General features: G+C 47.4%; 8 protein-coding genes across 8 annotated transcripts, besides 1 other annotated feature; 2 read left to right on the top strand and 6 right to left on the bottom strand.

Annotated features, from left to right (window-relative positions):
- Positions 1–134: 134 nt before the first annotated feature.
- On the bottom strand, positions 135–451 carry FPSE_04473 (uncharacterized protein; the record flags this gene model as incomplete). The annotated part of the gene is made up of 2 exons (XM_009257591.1): positions 135–253; positions 307–451. The coding sequence occupies 2 exons, from the start codon at positions 449–451 to the stop codon at positions 135–137; spliced, it is 264 nt and encodes an 87-aa protein (XP_009255866.1).
- Positions 452–1,406: 955 nt separating this feature from the next.
- Positions 1,407–2,532, bottom strand: FPSE_04474 (uncharacterized protein; the record flags this gene model as incomplete). Its single annotated transcript, XM_009257592.1, has 4 exons — positions 1,407–1,645; positions 1,695–2,086; positions 2,144–2,237; positions 2,307–2,532. 4 exons carry the CDS (start codon positions 2,530–2,532, stop codon positions 1,407–1,409), a joined length of 951 nt encoding a protein of 316 aa, XP_009255867.1.
- Positions 2,533–3,585: 1,053 nt separating this feature from the next.
- Positions 3,586–5,822, bottom strand: FPSE_04475 (uncharacterized protein; the record flags this gene model as incomplete). The annotated part of the gene is made up of 9 exons (XM_009257593.1): positions 3,586–3,918; positions 3,976–4,228; positions 4,281–4,375; positions 4,441–4,543; positions 4,601–4,847; positions 4,897–4,963; positions 5,015–5,059; positions 5,116–5,677; positions 5,749–5,822. The coding sequence occupies 9 exons, from the start codon at positions 5,820–5,822 to the stop codon at positions 3,586–3,588; spliced, it is 1,779 nt and encodes a 592-aa protein (XP_009255868.1).
- Positions 5,823–6,268: 446 nt separating this feature from the next.
- On the top strand, positions 6,269–7,337 carry FPSE_04476 (uncharacterized protein; the record flags this gene model as incomplete). Its single annotated transcript, XM_009257594.1, has 2 exons — positions 6,269–6,404; positions 6,478–7,337. 2 exons carry the CDS (start codon positions 6,269–6,271, stop codon positions 7,335–7,337), a joined length of 996 nt encoding a protein of 331 aa, XP_009255869.1.
- Positions 7,338–8,100: 763 nt separating this feature from the next.
- Positions 8,101–9,762, top strand: FPSE_04477 (uncharacterized protein; the record flags this gene model as incomplete). Its single annotated transcript, XM_009257595.1, has 1 exon — positions 8,101–9,762. The coding sequence occupies one exon, from the start codon at positions 8,101–8,103 to the stop codon at positions 9,760–9,762; it is 1,662 nt and encodes a 553-aa protein (XP_009255870.1).
- Positions 9,763–9,929: 167 nt separating this feature from the next.
- FPSE_04478 (uncharacterized protein) lies at positions 9,930–10,773 on the bottom strand (the record flags this gene model as incomplete). Its single annotated transcript, XM_009257596.1, has 2 exons — positions 9,930–10,262; positions 10,318–10,773. 2 exons carry the CDS (start codon positions 10,771–10,773, stop codon positions 9,930–9,932), a joined length of 789 nt encoding a protein of 262 aa, XP_009255871.1.
- Positions 10,774–11,580: 807 nt separating this feature from the next.
- On the bottom strand, positions 11,581–13,275 carry FPSE_04479 (uncharacterized protein; the record flags this gene model as incomplete). The annotated part of the gene is made up of 6 exons (XM_009257597.1): positions 11,581–11,642; positions 11,699–11,828; positions 11,881–12,723; positions 12,776–12,874; positions 12,926–13,023; positions 13,071–13,275. The coding sequence occupies 6 exons, from the start codon at positions 13,273–13,275 to the stop codon at positions 11,581–11,583; spliced, it is 1,437 nt and encodes a 478-aa protein (XP_009255872.1).
- Positions 13,128–13,178: a repeat region.
- A 1,513-nt stretch (positions 13,276–14,788) lies between the features above and the next one.
- On the bottom strand, positions 14,789–16,179 carry FPSE_04480 (uncharacterized protein; the record flags this gene model as incomplete). Its single annotated transcript, XM_009257598.1, has 3 exons — positions 14,789–15,169; positions 15,218–15,839; positions 15,893–16,179. The coding sequence occupies 3 exons, from the start codon at positions 16,177–16,179 to the stop codon at positions 14,789–14,791; spliced, it is 1,290 nt and encodes a 429-aa protein (XP_009255873.1).
- Positions 16,180–16,870: the final 691 nt, after the last annotated feature.

Below are 16,870 nucleotides of genomic sequence, written 5' to 3'. Positions count from 1 at the left end.
GCAGTCAGTCAGGCCGTATGCTCTAGTCGGAAGGTAAAATACGTACCGTACAACCTCTGCTCTTCAAATTGCTCCCAAGTCTGACCTGACTATCGCAACCCGTAGGTGTGACAAGACACCCAACGTCTCACTCTTCAACGGCGAGCACGTCCCAGAATGTGGCAATACCAGCATTCCGTGCCAAATTGGGCTAAACGGTCCATCTCGTCTAGGATGCGGAGTCTGCGGGCGGCTTCCCTTTGTAATCTCCTGCCTACTTGCGACATTAGCATGAAGGAACTCTAATGGACCCTGAGAGACACTTACGGGACTTTGGTGGTGGACATCCTTTACCCCGTTTTTGCCTTGAAGCAGGGACAGGTGTAGGCGGAGGCGGCGGAACGTTATATTCCCAATCATCATCAGGGATAGAATCGCCGTACTCAAAATCAGAGAAGGTAGGAAGAGACATGGTCGGCCTTGATCAATTTGTGAGGCTGGTGGTGGCGAGGGCGGCAAAACGTGAGGGCATTCCTAGGGGAAATTGAGATCGAGTTGATGTTGAGGAGGAAAGAAATGTAAGCGAGCATTTATCAGCACCAAAAGAAATTTAGGGCCCGAGCTTCACAGTTGCTGATTCACAGTGGTTTATTTCGAATGCGAAGCACTTAATTCACAGGTGGCAGTTTGGTCTAAATTCGAGGCAGCTGGCGACAGCTGTCAACAGCTGCCAACTTGTGAGACAGGCATCTCCCATAATATCATCCCCATATCAGGCTACACAAACCCGCAACAGGTCTCTAATAAAGCATCATGTGACCACTTTATACACTGGGTTTCCCTTTCCGCCGAGGGGAGGATGGATGATGATAAACGATGAAATATGACTTCGGTTGGCCCATCTTTATAAGGCCTTACGTGACAAGATGCCTCTTGACACATACAATGCAACGCAGTCTGCTAGTCATTATTGGATTCCCACTTTAATTGAATAATGATTCCACAGGTACAATTATATCCGTAAAGGTACGGTCGGCCCTTGTGGTACGAGAACATGACGGTTACCAAGCTAGCTCGAGACTTGATGGGATTAATTTCACCGCTTATCAATGCCTTGATTAACTCTGAGTGCATCACGAGATTAGCATCGGTAGGATCTCGGCGTTTAAGAGACACTCTGGGAGGTACCTTTTGAATGTGTAAGTAGAGAGCCAGATTCCTAAGTTTGTTTAATTGTATTCTAATCGCGGAACTTACTCTACTTCCTTCCCCTCTAGCTCGATACAAGACTGGTCTACAACCCGATATCTTTTTTCTCTTTCAACATGCCAGCCCTGGTCCTCTAATCACGAATGATTGCCAATAGTCCCGCTATACAGATCCTGGCTAAACCTCAACCCTCTGCCTAAGTACAAGAGTCAAGTGACCTAGTAGGTGTAGCACAGCAGTGAACTCTCAGTGGTCATCAAGTCCTTGACCTTGAGATCATCCGCCAAGCCCTTCATAAGCAGAACGTCGTCGAGAGATGCTCGGGGCGGCTTGGTTCCAGCGAATTGATCTTGGGTCTTGTCGCCGGCAAAGTCAGCAAGACGAACCTTGGGGTTCTCCTGCTGCCAGAGCGACCACAGGCGATCAATCTGGGTGTGGTGAAGGAAGAAAATGGGATCTAAGTTGTCAGCTTGTACTCCATAATGACATTTTGGGTTCAATCTTACCACCAGGTGAAGTGTTGGGAGTCATGTCGCCACCAATGGCGCTGTGAATAGCACCGTGAGGACCACCCTCAAGAGTATGGCGATACTCCTCGTACTTATCGACAGCTTGGACCTTCTTGATAACCTCGGGTGAGTAAGCGTCAGACAACATGTTTCCAACATTCTCACTTCCGTCGTTCCAGTTACGAGACAGGCAATGAGGGTCCCTCTTGTTGCCGAGAAATTCAGGATGGAGAACCTTGAACGGTCCATCATCGAGACACTTTCTGACATCCCTTCCGTTGTAGATGGACTCGGTTCTGTTGGGGCTACCATTTCCGCCGAATCCAGTCTTTGCGTCCCAGATGGCAGACTTGGGCACGTCATCGCTATCGAGGGACCAGTCCCAGTATCTAGATTTCGATGATTAGCAGATGCAATAGAGGAGGAGTGCCAATGCGAAGACTTACGGCATGACTCCTTCATAGCCGCATTCTTTCAATGCACCCTCATAAACATTGACAAAGTATCTGTGCCAAGGCAGAAAAGAGGCAACGGAGTGGACTGGATGTTTTAAATGATTAGTATCCATGGTCGAGAAACCTCGAAGTTATCAAGGGCTGATATACGTACTCTGCTTGTCAAGTTGAGAGTGAACATAAGGGAAATCGTCGTAGAGTGTCGAGTTCAGACCGATCCTTGAAGGCTTTGTCGTGAGGCACAGAACAGCGTCGACATATTGCTGACGGACGAACTGATCGAGCTGTCGCCATTCAATACGCTTTGTTGGGTTTTCGCAGGACTTGGGGACCGCAGCCGCAGCACAAAGAGCTGGGAGGGTAAGTGAGGGGAAACGCATCTTAAAGATAGTTACTAAGAAAAATGAATGTATGGAGCGAGAGTAATAAACGAGAGTAAAAGACTAAGCTTATATGATGTCAACTAGTTTAACTCTATAGGTAGTATTCGCACTTATACACTCTGTACTGCTGGCTTGATACAAGTGATATGACAAGTTGAATACGAGATCTAATCCATGCTACCTCGTCTAGCTGTGGACAAACCACGCTTCGCCTAAGCGGATGAATCTACAACCAGGATATTCGAAACTCGAATTCACCGAGCGTCGAGCCCAAACGTCTGTTCTAGTGTTTTTAGTTTCGGGATTGGCATAAACTATGACTAAATTGACTAGACTGAGTGTCCACTTGTTGAATTATGCCGGCACATACGAGGTTCGTTTACAACCTTCAGGGGTTGTAGTGTCTTGGTAGATGATTCTATGAAGATCAGTAAGTAGCCGGGTTTTACCAATCTCTGTGAATATCGCTATACCATTGCCTGTTTCTGGATATTAATAAACTAAATAGATTTGAGCCTCAGCGTAACGGACAGATATGATATAATCATATCTGATTGATCTCTTGACTGCCTTCAGTCGAGGAAGATAATACGTCATTAACCTTGAATAGGGATATCCATAGCCCGTGCGGCATGTGGTAAGGGTCCACTAAGAAAGGGCTCGGAGATATTTATAGGGCAACCTCGGCACTCTTATGGACTCTGAAACAGATAACCCCTGACAGAACTGGCAGGGGCAGGCTTTACATTTGCCAAGAGACGCCGTGATCTGTACACTGGAACCGATGATCATATGACACCTTCGAATGAAGACAATCCGGGTATATTGTGCCATTTTCGACTTCTAAACTCAATGCATCTCAGTCTCCGTGGCAAATAGCATTCGGGCTAGTTACTCGACAATGTCGCCACCATTGACGCGGACCTCAACGGCGAATGACTGTGACGGTATGACCGTGACGGCCTTCTCCCGTGTCATCGTTGCTATGACTATTCTGATGTCATCTCATGCTATCAATCCAAGCCAGTACCTTCATGGTAACTCGCCACACTATACATAATCAATGCTGAACTTGTGTTCACGCTTTTTAGACCCGACACGAATTTCCCACTTCGGCACTCCCTCCAATCCCATAGTAAGCTCAAGATCATTGTGCTTTCTCCATCCCTTCGCTGGATCTCCTACAGCTTTCCACTCGCTGATAGGCTTATCCCAGTCGCACTCAATGCGACACAGTGTCGACACTTGAGAGTTGACTCTCTTTGGTGCTGGATCGTGATCACTGAACAAGATGTTGAATGTGCATGTAGAGGGAGCACTTTCGACACGGCAGAACTTATGGTACGAGAAAGGAATACGTGATTTCTTCTCAACACTGTCACCCTAATATGCTGTCAGTGGGAGGGTTCACACCATTGGAGATGGATTAGGGATAAGTACCTTGGACAAATACCACGTAATTCTACTAGTCACCTTGTTTCCTTCTGGATCAGTGGTGACTTGATCATCAGAATCATAATCCAGATTTTCAACGGGAGTGTTGACTTGAATTCCATAGTGATATCTCGATTGCCGAGAAAGAACTACAGGGAGCCTATTCAGAGCTTCTCGCTGCTGTACAGACTGGGGACCCTGTGATGAAATGTTCTCCTGCAGTAACCGCAGAACAGCACCTCGAGCGACAGCTGACCATCTGGGTATTTGTTAGTTGTCATGTACGTCTTGTCAGATGTCGTGTCTCTTACCCGTCAATTGGCCTAAGGACCGTATTGGAAAAGATTGCCGTCAACGTGTCATAAACATACTCAGAGCTACCGAGGCCGCCAACAAGAAGGATCTTCTGAAATTCCTCAAGTTAGTTTATATGCAGTCAGATCAGTATGCCAAGTCATCTGAGAATCTAACCTTGGGTGGTTTCCCTGTTTTCTTCTTGACTTCTTCGTGTTGTTTCCCTACAAGAGTCCGAATACCAGTGAGTGATCGGTTAAAGAAGCCTGTCATTTCTTCACTTTTGAGACAAATTAGTACACGATGTCCGTTTCTGTGATGCGGTACGGAGACATACTTGCTGATTTTCAATGTATCCTTATTCATGAGGCGATCAAACCTGCCATATGCTTTCATCGGTGGATGCAGGAAGTAAAATTGCCTATACTGGGAAATGCTGAAACTTCTCTTTGCGCCATGTTCCCACTCCCGTAGGATAAACTGGTTAAATTCACTGTCCTTGATGGAATTGACCCTCAGCTTAGCCTGGAAACGAAGGTAGGCATCAAATGCTTCGTCAATCAGGAAGGCCCCAGATAACTTTCCTATTACCTTGTTAGTTAAAATATCTGAGAGTGAACAGTTGTCACCGACCTGCTCCTGTTGCACATTCGTCCAGCATGAATGGTTTTTCGGATACAACCTTGTAGCTAATAACATCCTGACCAATGTGTTAGTTCAAAGTGAATAGTCAATGAACAGCATGCCATACCACTGTGCCACCGCCAGCGTCGCAAACGACGAAAGATTCGTTCATCTGTTGAAACGGTCAGTTCCACTTTATATATGCAAACTTCCGATGGGTATAAATACCTTGATCTCGGGTGAGGAGTTCCGTTGGAACAGACATGCTAAAGCTGCTGCCTCGGGCTCTTGCACAAGCATTAGAGTCGTGTCCCCAATAACTCTATCATCCAGAATACCGGCAATCCGAGCAGCCTCCTTCATTGAGTTCTCTGCATAGCCAGGCCAAATAGCTGGTATGGTGATAGCAACACGGATAGGGAGATCGTCGATGTCCAGCCTTGAACGAAGAGCAGCATACGTGTGATCCCAAATCTCCTTGAGATACCGGCCGACAATCTGTACCGCCGTGATGTTTCCGTGTTGGGCCAAGATGTTCCTAGCTTCTTGGAGTTGTTTCGCATTGCGAATGTCTTCTTTAGTGATATCATCGTTGTTGAGGAGCAGGAGCTTAAACCATTTGATAGGCTTCATATCGGGTGTTATTTCGTAGCCCCATTTACCTGAGTCAATATCATAGAGAGTTGGTACTTGAATCTCATTATGATTTCGATGGTCGACTGATGGCCAGTCTGTGATTTGATGGACCTCTTTGGGTTGACCAGAGAAAGCCCAAGATATGCCGGAGTAACTAAAGTTTTGAGAATGTTTAATAGTCATATCCAAACGTGTAAGGGCGAGCGCATGTTTCTGCCAACTTACGTCGTTCCAAAGTCAATACCGATTGCAACAAAATCTTGCGCATAGTCATCAAGGTCTGTTTCATAAGACTGCATTGTGTATGTAGCGAAATCGGAGACAGGTAAGAAGCTCAGATTCTGTACGAAGAAACATTTGGCTGAGAAGGGAACAGGATGAGTATTTTGTAAGCCACATGCATTCTGCTATTGGTATGGGTCAGCCCAGGGTGTTCTTAGAGTCACACTGAGGCAATGGCACCCCCTCCAACTCGGAGAGCCTTGTTAGGAGGGCTATTCCTCCGCCCACACAGACCTGAGACCAGGCGTTGAGGCGCATGCATGTGGTATGACAGGTATCACCTTAGCCTAGTCTAGCACAGCCTGACTATGCAGGCTACCATACTGCTACGTTGTTGAGTTTGTGGAGGGAACCAACTCGCTCACAGCCTGATTTATGTTACTGCCCAGTCGCAGGCTCATTTCCTTTAAATTTGTGCCAAATTTCCAGCAGAGTACTTTTCTTTCCAGGGCAGTACATCAGAATGGACAACGAAATCACTATGGATGATGGAAGTAATGGCGTCATCTTGGTTATGGGTGTCACTGGCGCTGGAAAGAGTTATTTCATAAACCGACTCAAGAGTCAATCTGCCGACGAGGGACATTCACTGTATTCAGGTATGCAGTACCCGTTTTCCTCATTTTGCCCTTGCCCTCATCCCTTCGGCATCTCAGCTAACAGACATTGCAGAGACACAGACATGTCAGGCTGTTCAGATCATCCTCGATGAGGAAGAGAAACGCACTATAACCGTGGTCGACACTCCAGGTTTTGGCGATACGTTTCGCTCTGAGGCAGATATCGTTGCCGAAATCACGGACTACCTTACTGCACAGCACCTGTCCCGCTTGCCCCTTCGGGGAATCTTATATCTGCATAAAATCACAGATAATAAGATGACCCAAGCTTCTCTGCGGCATATCCAACTCCTGAGAAAGATTGTTGGAGACGATTCTCTAAAGAATGTCATTTTGGTTACGACGATGTGGAATATCCTTCGCCCAGAAGATCACAACCGTGCCCTACAGCGCGAGCAGCAACTTCTCAATGGGTTTTGGAACACCATGATTGACAAAGGCTCTTATGTTGCGCAATTCCACGGAACACCACAATCGGCCTATCCCCTTATTCATCAATTGGCAGATCAGCAGAGTGTGGTACTCGACATCCAAAAAGAAATTGTAGGTCAGGACCGGTCGATTGGCGAGACCACGGCAGGCATATCCCTGATCCAGAAGTTGAAGGAAGATCGCAGGGGTTACGAGCAAAAGCTGGGCAACCTTGAGAGCGAACTGGATCGGCAGCAGACGGCCCAGCCACCAGACAAAGAGGAGATCAAACGACTCAAAAGCGAAATGAAGGCGACTGAGAAGGTTCTAGACGCCATAGGGACTTCGGAGGAGCGCATGAAGATTCGCCCTGGTTCGCCAATGCGACAACGCATGAAACTAGCCATGAAAGAGCACGGCGCCACTGCTCTTACAGCTCTCGGGATGGTTCTGAACATCACTTTCTTTGCGGTTCGGCTGGGGCTGGGGCTGGAAGAGTAGGGTGGGGGGATAAGCTGACATTTCCACCGACCGGAATGTACGCCTTGGAGCCTTGAATCATTGTTTTTATTGTCACTTTGTACTTAAACACCTATATGTTTAATCTTGCAACCATCCACATGTGGTGACAATGTGATGCATGCCAATGTGCAAATATTGAGTCGTGGCGGCTGAGTGGCGAGCAAGGAGTCACTGCACATCGAGAGACTCGGTTTTCAGCCAAGCCCCAGCGTTTAAACTTATCTCAGAGCCAATAAACACTGGTTCTGTCCTTATCAGGCTGTCATTAGCCTAGCGATCTCAATCATGTATGACCGGATGAAACAACTCGAGGTGACAGGTATCTTGTATAGAATCAGGCTGCGAAGCCATGAGCGCCGTGAAGCACCAATTTCAGTCAGCATTTCAGCCCCAAGCCTCAATGACAAATTAAATCCAAAACGGAGACTAACGACCAGCTCGTATATGCAGGTTTCAGTCCGGCTTGTAAGCCACGGAAACGGATCCTTGCATCAAGGTAGAATTGCGAACCATCTCCGCGTTCGAACCAGATTAGGCGCTGCAGAGTCTCATGACCATCTATAGTGTAGCCACTTTTGCTTCTCAGCCTACTAACACACGAATCATTCTCACGCATTCTTGGCTTCGTGCTCTATCTCCTTGGGCGAAACGAATCTGTCGTCTCTGAAAATTGAATTCAACAGGAATACGAAACATCCTGGCGCGAATTTACGCAGCTTAAACTTGATTATTCTCTTTGATAATGACACATTATTCCACTGGGAGCAAACAGTTGTATCCACCCAAAGCACGGCAGGGCCGACCTCCAGAGCCTTCTCATACTTCTGGTCCAAAAGGGCGACACAGAAGCGGTTCAATGGAGTCAAGGACTTCAGCTCACTCCAAGCGCCGTTGTGATGATGAATCAGAAAGAGATGAAAGCTCCAGACAACCAAGAAAACCACGAGGGTCTCGGAGATTCTATGAGCGTGCCAAGCATTCGCTCAAGTCAACTACCAAGAAGCAGCCTTCCATGGACACTGTCGGAAAAGACCCTCAAGATCTCAATAATGACTCTATCAATCGATCTCGGAGCTCATCGGAAAGGGTCATATTTGTTGAATCTCAAGGAGCCAGGCTAGTCAGTGAACCAGGCCAACCTACCACGATAGTCACCCTCAATGGAGTCAATGTACATCAAGTACCTAGTGATGGCCAAGCCCAACAGGCAACGTCCTTGCCTCCAGAAAATGTTCCCGATGACATATCCAAGCTATCAATTAGTGACTCTGAGATGGATGGCGTTTGCGGAGGTCAGAATGATCAGTTTAATAACTCCAAGAAATTCCTGCCTCCTCCTCCAGCTCATGAAATCCAGGCCATGATGGTACCTGAAGGAGAGAACAGTTTCTACTGGAAACGGCAATACGAAGCGACGATCAAAAAACAACGAGAAACTATCAACGGGCTCAAGACCGATAATGTGGCCCTTTGCGATCAAGTCCAGAGTCTGAACCAGACTATTTCATCCTTGCAGAAACGCGTCAGCGCAGCCGCCAGTAAGAATGTGAACATTCCGGTTCGCACGCCTCTCAATCGGCCAGAAAGAGAACTCCTCAAAGACTGGGAGAACCTCGCATTTGAAGTTAGAAACTTTGTTGGCTTTCACTTTGAAAAGGTGAGCACCAATGAGCTCAAGGCTTGGGCAGAGCAAAATGGAACATGGCTTGGAGAAGTAAGCCAGACTTATCAACAGGACGTCACTGGCAAACAGACATCCTTTGCCATGATCGAGGCTGCCATCTGGTATAACCTCTCCATGTTTGTATTTGCGGATACCAAGGGCAATCGGCCGATGCGCTGGGCGGGTAACTATGAGAGGGTTCTGGGAAAACTAGGTGAGCATGTCCCTTACTTCCTTGTGGCAAACCCTAGTATTAATATATCTATAGTCGATGAACTTCAGAAAGAACGCACAAAGAACAATAATGAACAGTTCATTCCTATGTTCCATCAGTGGAATACTCTGACGGCCAACATGATGGCAACCATCCAATCCGATGATTCTTACGCCCAACAGGTTATTCATCTAGTCAAGAGGTTCGAAGACCTGTTCGCCTCCTGTCGTCCCCGAAAGTCAAGATCAGACTCTTATCGAGTGGACTTGGAAGCGCTGGTTAGCAAGGCTATCCAAATAGACTTTTGGTTTTCTGGCCAGACCAGTCGGTATCTCGTTGATTGGCCCCATGTTGGGCAGCATAATATGGTATTTGATAAGGCAAAGATGCGACAAGACGCGCGAAGTCCAGAATCATTTAGTGATGTGAGATTTATGATACAGCCTTGTCTTTTTGGAGTTAGTGGACAGGGCGAAGGATATGATAGTCTCGTGGTTCTGGACAAATCCGTGGTGTGGATGTTTTAGTTAGTGTTGTGATGGAATATTTCATTATATGGACTTGCTTTGGTCGACAAATCTAATACTGACCGGTGTATACTGATTGTAAACTACCTAACCAACAACACAGTCCCGGCGCGAGTGTAAAGAATTGTAATCTACTAGTTGCCTTCGGTAAAGTGAAACCTGAACAGCTATGCCATAGCAATCCGTCCAAAAAGCTCAGCCGTCTCTTTCGGCATGCTAAGAAATGGAAAATGGCCAGAAGGCAGGCTTTCCACTTTACTAAAGCCTCCTGCTTGGATAAAGTTATCTTGATACATCGGAGGTAGAACTTCATCCTTCTCACACTTGACATAAGTCGTGGGAATCTTGACATCCGCATTGATAAAGTCTGCCAGGTGGTCGAAGCTCTTGCGGCTCTGGCTACCAAGGACCTTTTTCCAAGCTTCGTCTCGTTGGTCTGCTGGTAGATCGCTAAAGAAGGAAGGTTTGAATGTATCATGGAGATGCACAAGGCCGCCGTCCTGTATTCACATACAATTTTAGCCGGGGTCACTCTTCATGGGTGTTCAAACTTACCTCGTGGGAATGATTAGGCATCACGGGCCCTTGTTCCGTAGTCCCATAAATGTTCCTCTCGCGCACCGCAAACGCGAATCCAGCGACAGCCGCATATGCTTTGATCCCTCCAGCAAGTCCTTTTGCTTTACGTTCCTCCGGGGCATAACCCTCAATAGACAAGAGTCCTGGGAGACTTCCGTAGCTGTGGCCAAAGAGAACAACTTCAGAGCCCTCATCAAGTTCCTTAGCGATACTGTCGTGTATTTCTTTAACGTCGTCGAGCATCCCTTTGCTGGCTAGATCTTTGTATTCATCATGGGCGGGGTCTTCTGAAGGAAGGGTTCTGGTGCTTGTCAATGTGATGATTTTGACTGTGAAGCCGTCCTCTCGAAGAAATTCGGCAACAGCTTGGTACGTGTCGGGACTGCAAAAGCCACCAGGAATAAGAACAATAACAGGCTTATTTTGCGTCATTTTCCAATGGATAATGTAAGTCCATTGATGAAAGATAAACTTAAGACTTGGATCCCCGAGTATACATTGGGTATAAATGGGGTTTATATCAGTTCCCCTCAGGATCTAACTTCAAGTAGAAAATAGGCTGACTGTATCAATAACTCGATGCTTTGATTCGATAGCTTGCCAATCTGGCCAGGTTCGATTCCAGAAGGATCCCCGGCGAATCAGAAAGTATTGCTAGACAACATGTCAGCCGAAACTAGATCCTTTAGTGGGTAGCATACGTTGAACCAAGCTACGGCCATGGGCCATTACGTTTCTCAACGCCAATAGCAAGGAATCCATTAAACTATACTCTCAAAACTATCTATTGTTGTTTCATTATTAAACTTGGATAAAGCTGATCAAATATTCAAAGACACTTGTTTCTTTTCTGTACAGAGCTTGAGGGAGGTTAAATTTGCAGTGAACGTTTTTGCCCCTCTGATGAGGCGCAGTCAATAGTTGCTGACAGGTGGTTTCAGCCCCTGTAACCTGGACAGCTACAGGATAAGCAGTGAAGACAAACCAGTGACAAAGATCAATTCACACCGGTCAAGGTTTAGAAGAAGGAGTTATTGGCAAATTAAAATGCAATTTAATGAATTCAGAGGGCATGATCAGCGTCAAGCCGTATTGCTCGCTAGAGTTCAAAGAGCTTTAAATTCAAGAGTCATCTATATGTATAAAGGTGATTCCCCCACCACCTTCTAGGCTGGCTTTCCAATCCCATCATCTCCGAGCTCAACTGGATAACCCGGGTTTCCCAATGTCGATTTATGCTTACTGCTTCTTGCAGAAGAAGGCACTGTTGGACAAGAGAGGGCCGAGGTAAGATTCGGGAACTGGAATACTGTTAGTAAAATTGGAATGACAAGATTCATATCATGGTAGAACTTACCAAGTTTACCCTCGGCAAAGCTGCTGCAAAGTGTACCCCACTTGCTGTCGTTGTCACAGTTTGTCCACTGCTTCACGGTAGTGGAGGGGGTCTTGCCTGAGTAATCCCACTCGCAGTAGCCGTGAGTAGCCTGTAAGTCGTGTTAGTCAGAGGTCAATATCTCAGAAGTAGAGTCAACTTACAAGGCATGTGATACCAAGAGTGGCAGGGTCAAACTCAGGCGTCTTGCCAGCGCAGTTCTCGATCTCGAAAACATCAGCAAGGTCGGCCCATCCGTTATCGATGATGGCCACCATGAGATCGACGTGGGTGTTGCTCCAGTCGTTGGGGTTGTGGAAGGAATAGGTGTTCTTGGCCTTTTCATCGACAAACCACTGGAAGCAGCTGCTGGCGGCACTAAGACTGTCGCATGTGACTTCACCAGTGTCTCTGGCAACGTCCTGAGCAAGGAGGCCGGTGCTTCGGGAAGAGATGATACCGTTGGCCTTGAGGGCGCTTGAGAGGATGAAGAGCTGAAGCTGGCGGTAGAGAGTGCTGGCTTGAATAGTGAGCGAGGTGGTGACTCGCTGAGAGAAACCACCCTCTGAGCAAGCGGCGAGGAACAACTCCTGGTCACCCTGGATCGTCTTGACACTGTCAAGAAGGTTCTGCTGGTACGTCTCGACGAACTTGGCCAAGCCGGAACCAATGTCACCGAGCTGGACAAAGCGGTCATTTGCTTTTTGAGTGATCTTCAAAGGCTTGCCGAGCTTGCCAGCCAAGTCCAGGGCAGCAGAGAGACCACCCCTGATCACACCAACACCCAGACCGGCGTTACCAGGGATAAGACCAGTGAATGTGGACACCACTCCGAGAGTAGAGGTAAGGACACTGAAGAGTTCGCTCTGGGGCGTGTTGGCTTCGACGGGAGGAGCAACCTTGGCGACGATAGCATCGATTGTTTGTCCAGCAAGGGAAGCGCCATTGCTGAGAGCTTGGGAGTACTGGTTGAAGAATTGGTAGATAGTGTAGATGTTCCAGAGAGCCTGGCTTTGGTCAACATGATATTTGCAAGGGACAAAAGGGTATCTATCATACGTAGAATTGCTGGTTAGACTCGTACTTCTCGACGCTCTTGGTGTTGAAAGGCGGGCAAGTGTCGCTGGTGATCAGGTTGCAAGTGAGACCAGTGAAACCCTGCAAGAGACATTAGTAATGGTTGAATTCGATGTTGGTTTGTCAACTCACATTGGCCTGGAGATAACATTGAGCAAAGCCGAGCTCTTCGCAGTTGGCCGCGGTACCGTTGGCGGCGACCCAATCTTTGATGTACTTGTCCATGTCCACTAATCCATGTCAATCCATATTCTTTTATCATTGACTTACTACTCACAAGCTTTCCAGCACTCAGCCTTTAGGCCAGTAGAGGAATTGGGTGCGCAGTCGACATCGGGGGCCGGGGCGGGAGCATCAGTAGGGGCGGGAGCGGGAGCAGGCGCAGCGCTGCCATTGTCCTGACGCTCGACCAAGGGAATGGCAGAGGCAGAAACAATGGTGGACACTGACAGTGTGGTCAACACTGCCTTAAAGAGAGACATGGTTGCGCTGCAACGAAAGAATGAATATGGTTACTGGCGAAAAGAAAGACGTTGACTAGCAGCGAAGAGTAAAAGACAGAAGAAGAGGCTTGCTCGTTGGGTTGTGAGTGAATTGGGCGATGACGTTTGAGGTTATATAAGTCCAGACGATCACGCTCCATCGGCAGTTTATCGAAACCCACAGTTCATCTTTCCCCCATGACTTGATAGTCGGCAGTTAATTCTAAAGAAATTATCCAGACGTAATCGGACGAGAAACTGTTGCTGCTCCAATGACACAAACCAGTTCCTGGCAGGAGCCGACTTGGCAGGTCTTCAGGGTGAACTTTAAATACCGGGGATCTGGTCTTATCCATATCTGTAAGAGGCATGTGCATAGCGCTTCACTTTCGTTCTGAAACTCCACGTCCCAAGATCATCCCTGCACGGTTTCCAAAGAGGGCTTTTCGTATTTCTGGAGAGACAGGGCGGGTATACTGGAAATGGCTGTGCAGATGGCGATCTGCCGTATCGGAGAGATGCCGAGACTCGAAATAGAGATCGATGGGTTGTGGTGGTGGGAAGTTAACAAGTGTCAGCCTAGCTATATTTCAATGCAGATATAGATAGTCAGATTGTCACGTCTCAAAACGTCTTGTCTTGTCTGTTTGCAGTATAAAGAATGACTCGGTCACGTCTAGATGAAACTGACTACGGATCCGCCGTGGGGACAACCCCTGCTCGTCTTCCCCACGTGTCAATGCCAATGCCACTGGTGTCACATCATATAACATGACTTGTTCCAAGTTCTGGCGATTGAAGTTATCACAAACTCTCTCTGCATCTTTTTAGAATCGCTAAATTGGGTCAAAGTAAGCGGCAGCGTCCTCTTAAAGTTTAAGAACGAGTTTTTGATGACGGATCGTTTCTTACCGGTTGAGATCATACGTTTCATGTTTCTTGGCAATTATCGGATATGCTGTAAAGTAAAAAGCGAATCCATTACCGTGGGCCTGTGTCCGTAAACGTCAAAGTCAGTTGATCAATTCGGTAATAACAAGGAAAGTTTATTCTTTGACCACTTTTGTCGGTGAACTTGCCAGGCCAATCAAATGACGATGTGCAAGAAGCGTTCATCCATATCAAGCATTGGCATTAAGTTGATTGACGCGATACAATATTCCGTACGGACACAACCGAGAGTCTATTTCTCATATCCATGAGTATCGGCAAAGGGCAGATGGTGGTCTGTTGGGCAAACATCAATAAACCGAGGTATATGTCACGGTCCTCCACTTCTAAACGGCTCACAAACACGGGCAAAGTTATACTTTGGCCCCTTTCGTTATTGGATTATTAATATCAGATCTTCAGGGTCCAAACTTGTCCCAGGCCATGACCGACAGGTCACTCTTGGGTCTCAGAAACTGGACACCAAACTTGACAGATCGTTGTTTGAACGTCTATTCACACAAATCATATCTAATGCTCTTCTAGCCTTTGTCTAAAAACATACGCACACGCATCAACGCAATCAAAGCTTCGCCTTAGCTTCCTCGTCCCTCTTCTTTCCTTTCACCTTTCTCGTCCAAGGAATAAGCCCAACCATCTCCTCGAACGGCAAGCCATTCAATATCGGCCCATCTGCGACCAGAGGCAGGAACTTTACATCTGCGAGACTTGCCGCCCTCAGTGCGGGTTGGTGAGGTCCAATGCACAACTCAAGATTGAGTCGCGAAATCTCCATCCACAACTTGGCTACTCCTTCGCGCTCGTGCTGGTAGGCTACGAATGCTTGGCTGAGTTCGAAGAATGTTGGGTCTGGGTTGGAGCGCAAAGCTCTCTTGAGAGAGTTTACTAACGCGATGGAGTCTTCGATACCGCAACATGCGCCTGCTCCTCTGATGGGGTTCATCTGCTGATGTTAGTATACCAGACTTAGGGTCGCCAGCGTTAAACAAACCTTGTGAGCCGCATCTCCTACCAGAACCATTCTTCCCCAGTGCCAGAACGGCAGCACACCCTCATCATAGTTGGCTGTTCCACCAGCAGTCTTCTTTCTCCAAAGGTCCCCAAAGGTCAAGCCCTCGCCGACGCACACATCCAGCCAAGGCTTTGCAGCTTCTTCAGCATCGTTCTGACCAAAGTACGTTCTTTTTCTCTCGGCTGGGATGCGGTGGTAGACAATAATCATAGCCTCGTTTTTGTTGGTGAAGACTTGCACGTGCGAATCTTCTTGGTAGACGTTGATGTTTCTGCCCGGCTCAAGACGCGGGTCGAGATCTGCTTTGGCAAAAACACCGGCGTGGGTGGCCTCAAAGGGGTTTACGGTCTCGTCGAAGAGTCCCTTTGGTGCCTGGGCTACCATCTGATCTCTCACACTGCTCCAGACACCATCAGCGCCAACGACAATCGATCCTTCTTCGAAAGTACCATCAGCGAACTCGACTCTGACGCCCTTTTTATCCTGGGTTATTTTGCTAAGTCGTTTGTTTACTTTTACGCGTTCTTCTTTGTTGTGGAGAGCGTTTAACAAAGCCAGCGCAAAGTCCAAGCGGCTGAACAATGTCATGGAATACCCGAACCTGTTTCTTGTCAGCACTTTCCGGAAATTTCGAGCATGAGTTTGTTGAGTTACATGACTCCAAGCTTTTGGAAACCCTCTTCTTCATGAAGAACCTTGCCATCCATTGATCTATGGATCGCCTGGAGCATGGGTTGACCGACAGCCGAGACGACATCAAGGAGGCCCAGTTGGTGAAGGATACGCATAATCTGAGGCCATATGAAAACGCCGTAAGCTGGCTCCGGGGGAACTTGTCTCCTCTGCTCAACAAGCACGTAGTCGATACCGGAAGCTTGGAGCGCGTGTGCAAGCACCAAGCCAACTGGCCCGGCGCCCACAACGATAACCTTGAACCCCATTCTGGAGTATTATTCGTATGGATATGGATTCAAAAAGGGGGTAGACGAGTGAGATTGGAATGTCAAAACAATGTCTTATGTCTTTGTTTTATGTTGGATTAGCCTGTGTTGATCCCTTAACTGAATTACCCGACGGGTTTTATCCCTAGCAAGGTTAGCGCTGAGGTGAGCCCATATTTAGCGCGTGGCAATTAGCAGCAAACAAATATAATTCCTCAGCAAGGGTTAGCATGAAACCCCTCTACCATATATCGTCGACGGCGAAGTAACTAGCATGCGTGATGCCCGGCCAAGAGCAAGATCCTTCCGAAGGAAATAGCCTGATCGGAAACTCAGCAACTATCCGAGATACAATTCCGATATCGCCATGTAGAGACCTCATGTCAATGCTATGCCCTTTCAGTACTGAGATCTTAGTGAGACATAAGCGATGCCTCTCATGAATTAGCTCTTACGTCCATTCACAGCCTCTCGGCCTCTCTGGTACATAATAGGCCAGTATTTAGCAAGTAAGACATGTGTTGTCGAGTTATCCTTCTTGGTGAAAAAAATTGATGCTCCTAACCGTAGCAAGTAAAACATAACATAATTGTCTAAAAAAAGATCCGCAAGTCTCCCAGGCAAGCAGGTGCTTTCAGCTTGGGATAGTCCATTTCTACATATTTCCTGCGGCGTAGTCAAGACCAGAGAA

The sequence above is a fragment of the Fusarium pseudograminearum genome, chromosome 3, assembly GCF_000303195.2.
Source record: "Fusarium pseudograminearum CS3096 chromosome 3, whole genome shotgun sequence".
NCBI classification, from domain to species: domain Eukaryota; kingdom Fungi; phylum Ascomycota; class Sordariomycetes; order Hypocreales; family Nectriaceae; genus Fusarium; species Fusarium pseudograminearum.
This window is presented reverse-complemented; position numbering and strand designations above follow the sequence as displayed.